At 44.2% G+C, this 4,301-nt stretch overlaps 1 protein-coding gene across 2 annotated transcripts in view; it reads left to right on the forward strand.

Annotated features, from left to right (window-relative positions):
- The first annotated feature begins 1,025 nt into the window (after nt 1-1,025).
- Nucleotides 1,026-4,301, forward strand: part of LOC121303010 (pyridoxal phosphate homeostasis protein-like) — a 10,681-nt gene continuing 7,405 nt past the window's right edge. For both annotated transcript variants that reach the window (XM_041233406.1, XM_041233407.1), the window contains exon 1: nt 1,026-1,163. In XM_041233406.1, coding sequence (XP_041089340.1) covers nt 1,089-1,163 — 75 coding nt within the window. In that variant the 5' untranslated portion in view covers nt 1,026-1,088. The remainder of the gene's footprint in view (nt 1,164-4,301) is intronic.

Here is a 4,301-nt window from a genome sequence, read left to right on the forward strand (position 1 = left end):
TTCACTGCAGCTGATACAGAATGCAGCTGTAGGCTTCACTGCAGCTGATACAGAATGCAGCTGCTAGGCTTCACTGCAGCTGATACAGAATGCAGCTGCTAGGCTTCACTGCAGCTGATACAGAATGCAGCTGCTAGGCTTCACTGCAGCTGATACAGAATGCAGCTGCTAGGCTTCACTGCAGCTGATACAGAATGCAGCTGCTAGGCTTCACTGCAGCTGATACAGAATGCAGCTGCTAGGCTTCACTGCAGCTGATACAGAATGCAGCTGGTAGGCTTCACTGCAGCTGATACAGAATGCAGCTGGTAGGCTTCACTGCAGCTGATACAGAATGCAGCTGGTAGGCTTCACTGCAGCTGATACAGAATGCAGCTGGTAGGCTTCCCAGAGGAACGAAAAAAAAAGAGATAAAAACTCCTGTGCTGGCTTCACTGCACTGGCTCCCAGTGGCATTTAGAGTTGATTTTAAAATGTTACTTCTGACTTATGAAACACTTAAAGGTCTGGCATCAGATTATATAAAGGAGCTTCTAGTCACATACACACCATCTGGTGATAATTATTTTATTTTGCACTCAGATCTATCTAGAGCACCTTATCCCTGACTCACCCATATGGATCAGGCTTCTGTGAGTAATATTTGCAGTGATTCACGTCAAACGTTTTTTTTTTTCTTTCTTTTTTTAAAGGAGGCTGATTGGTTGAGACATTTGAAATACAGTTACAATTCTAGAAGTGTTTGAAAGGTCCACCATAAAGCTGATAGAAACCAAATATGAATTATTGTAACAAGAATACCAAAAAAAAAAAAAATTGGTCCAATTACACGAACACATCAATAAAGCAAAAACTAATAAGGCTCGTTCTTGACAGACCTTACCAAGATGGCAGACGGTCGATGTTTTTCACTCCACATTGTCGCCCGGCAACATGCGACACGCCTACTTAAAGCTCCGATTGGGCTGACGGGTGGCACTCCCCCGCTGTGATTGGCTGTTCTGCCCGATGGGCTGGAGGTTGGGAGCCGGGAGAGTGGCAGTGAGGCAGCGGTGCGGAGGGGTGCTGCTGCTCTGTGGAAAGCAGCAATGTCGGAGCAGGTCGGTAGAGCGCTACAGACGGTGGTAGAGAGGGTACAGCAAGCGGCGGGTCGCCGGCCTCAGGTATGTGTCGAGAACTGTGCAGGAGGAGGGCTCCGGGTTCAGGACGCCACTTAAGCACTTAAGCTACAATTCGAAACCCTGTCTGACAGACTATTGGAAACCTGACGTATGTTGGACTCGGCACTGATTCTTTGTACCCCGTCACACGGGTTCGTATACGCATATATATATATAGATATATATACTATATATGATATATATATATATATATATATATATATATATATATTTGTAAAGGAATATACACACGCTCAGGTCGACGTCAGATTATTATCTATGTCACACAAGAGACTCGGTCTGCGTGTTGACATTATGTGCATCTGCTTCACTGAATGATTATATTATTAATATTATTAATATTATTATTATTAGAGCCGCACCGCGTGGTCATATAAGATTATTATTATTATTATTATTATTATTATTATTATTATTAACCAGCTCGAATTGAAACCTAGAATCGGATCAGAATGTGTTCGGCACAGTGTGCTGTACAGTAAGGGTTGAAGCTGTTGGCGTTGTGCATGCTGAGCACCGTGCAGAGCTGTAGAAATCGTGACTGCAGGCGCGAGTGGGAGTTTGAAGCGGGACAGTATATAGTATATAGTAATAGTATATTTTCTAGGACTACAGCAGAGATGGAAATAAGTGCCATACAATTGTATAGCGGTTAGATCCGTTCCTGGTTTTCTAGTGAAATTAAATTGCAGTTACAATGCTGGATTAGAAATAACACTCCCATTGCAAAGCAGTGAGGTTAATAAGAAATAAGTGAGCTTCTTACTTGTGCACTGTGGCTAATCAAGCCCTCAGTAAAGCCAGGAATGGGTGAAACTGCTTTGCAATAGGAGTCTTATTAACATCCCTACACTATCCTGTAGAGCAATAGGAGTCTTGTTAACATCCCTGCATTATCCTATAGAGCAGCCCTCCTCTCTGTGTTGGTCCACATGTATTGGATTTCCCAAGCCCATTACCCCTATAAACGCCCTGTGTGCAGCCAGACAGCAACTGCACTGGGAGTGAGTCTACCCTGGGAGTGAATCTACAGAGGGAGTCTACCCTGGGAGTGAGTCTACCCTAGGAGTGAATCTACAGAGGGAGTCTACCCTGGGAGTGAGTCTACCCTAGGAGTGAGTCTACCCTGGGAGCGAGTCTACCCTGGGAGTGAATCTACAGAGGGAGTCTACCCTGAGAGGGAGTCTACCCTGAGAGTGAATCTACAGAGGGGGTCTACCCTGAGAGGGAGTCTACCCTGAGAGTGAATCTACAGAGGGAGTCTACCCTGAGAGGGAGTCTACCCTGGGAGTGAATGTACCCTGAGAGTGAATCTACCCTGAGAGGGAATCTACAGAGTGAGTCTACCCTGAGAATGAGTCTACCCTGAGAGTGAGTCTACAGAGTGAGTCTACCCTGGGAGTGAGTCTACAGAGTGAGTCTACCCTGGGAGCGAGTCTACCCTGGGAGTGAATCTACAGAGTGAGTCTACCCTGAGAGGGAGTCTACCCTGGGAGTGAATGTACCCTGAGAGTGAATCTACCCTGAGAGGGAATCTACAGAGTGAATTTACCCTGGGAGTGAATCTACTCTGAGAGTGAATTTGCCCTGAGAATGAGTCTACAGAGTGAGTCTACCCTGGGAGCGAGTCTACCCTGGGAGTGAATCTACAGAGTGAGTCTACCCTGAGAGGGAGTCTACCTTGGGAGTGAATGTGCCCTGAGAGTGAATCTACCTTGAGAGGGAATCTATAGAGTGAATTTACCCTGGGAGTGAATCTACCCTGAGAGTGAATTTGCCCTGAGAATGAGTCTACAGAGTGAGTGTACCCTGAGAGTGAGTGTACCCTGAGAGTGAGTCTACCTTGAGAGTGAATCTACACAGAGAGAATCTACCCTGAGAGTGAGTCTACAGAGTGAGTCTACCCTGAGAGTGAATCTACCCTGATAGACTCTATCCTGGGAGTGAATCTGTCCTGGGAGTGAGTCTACCTTGAGAGAATCTACCCTGAGAGGGAATCTACAGCATGAGTCTTTTCTTGCGAGTGAGTCTACCCTGAGATTGAATCTACCCTGAGATTGAATCTACCCTGAGATTGAATCTACCCTGAGAGTGAATCTACCCTGAGATTGAATCTACCCTGAGAGTGAATCTACCCTGAGATTGAATCTACCCTGAGATTGAATCTACCCTGAGCGTGAATCTGCCCTGGGAGTGAATCTACAATGAGAAACCCCAGTCACACTTGCAGCCAGTTCACTTTGAATATCTTTGGCAGTCAATCTCGGATTGTTATTAACCTTCCTCACAATTCTTCTACTTGTTCTTGGTGAAAGAACCTTCTTTCTTCCAGACCGAGGGAGCGCTGTGACAGGACCATGAGTCTTGTACTTCTTAATAGAAACAATTGAAATTGGGATACTCAAATGCTTGGAAATCTTCTTGTATCCTTCTCCAGCTTTATGACAATAAATCATTTTCTGCCTAAGGTCTTCAGATAGCTCTTTACTTTTCCTCATATTGACTTATTGGTAATGACAGCAGTCATCCTATGCCTAACCCTTTTACAGTTGTATGCAAAAGTTTGGGCACCCCTGGAAGAAATGTATGTTACAGTGAATCTTTCAGTGAACAGAAGTTGACCTCACCTCTACATGGTACAAAGTTAAACATGACACCTTTAATTTTAATACAGGATTACTATTTATTTGCATTTAATACAGATTCAAAATAATAAACAAAAGTGAACATGGCGCGTGCAAAAGTTTGGGCACCCGTTTGGACCGTTCTTAATTACTTCTTAAAAAGGTGATTACTAAGGCCCAGAAAGGTTGATTCACGCGTTAGGGCTTCAGTTAGTCAGGTGAAGTCAATTCCAGTGTTGAACTATTACTCTGAAGTAACGTCATACCTTCTAATCTGTCAGACTGTGATGGTTGTTCTACCTGGTTTCAACAACCATGGGCTCCTCTAAGCAGATGTCTGAGGACTTGAAAATGAAGATAATTAAAACTCTCTCAACGCTTAAAAAAAAAACTCTCTCAACGCTTCCAGCTAGCAATTCCAACTTTCAGAAACATTGTCAAGAAATGGAAGTCAAATGGAACAGTTAAATTGGAAGACCAAGAAAAATATCACATA

The sequence above is a fragment of the Polyodon spathula genome, chromosome 31 (genome assembly GCF_017654505.1).
Source record: "Polyodon spathula isolate WHYD16114869_AA chromosome 31, ASM1765450v1, whole genome shotgun sequence".
Taxonomy (NCBI): domain Eukaryota; kingdom Metazoa; phylum Chordata; class Actinopteri; order Acipenseriformes; family Polyodontidae; genus Polyodon; species Polyodon spathula.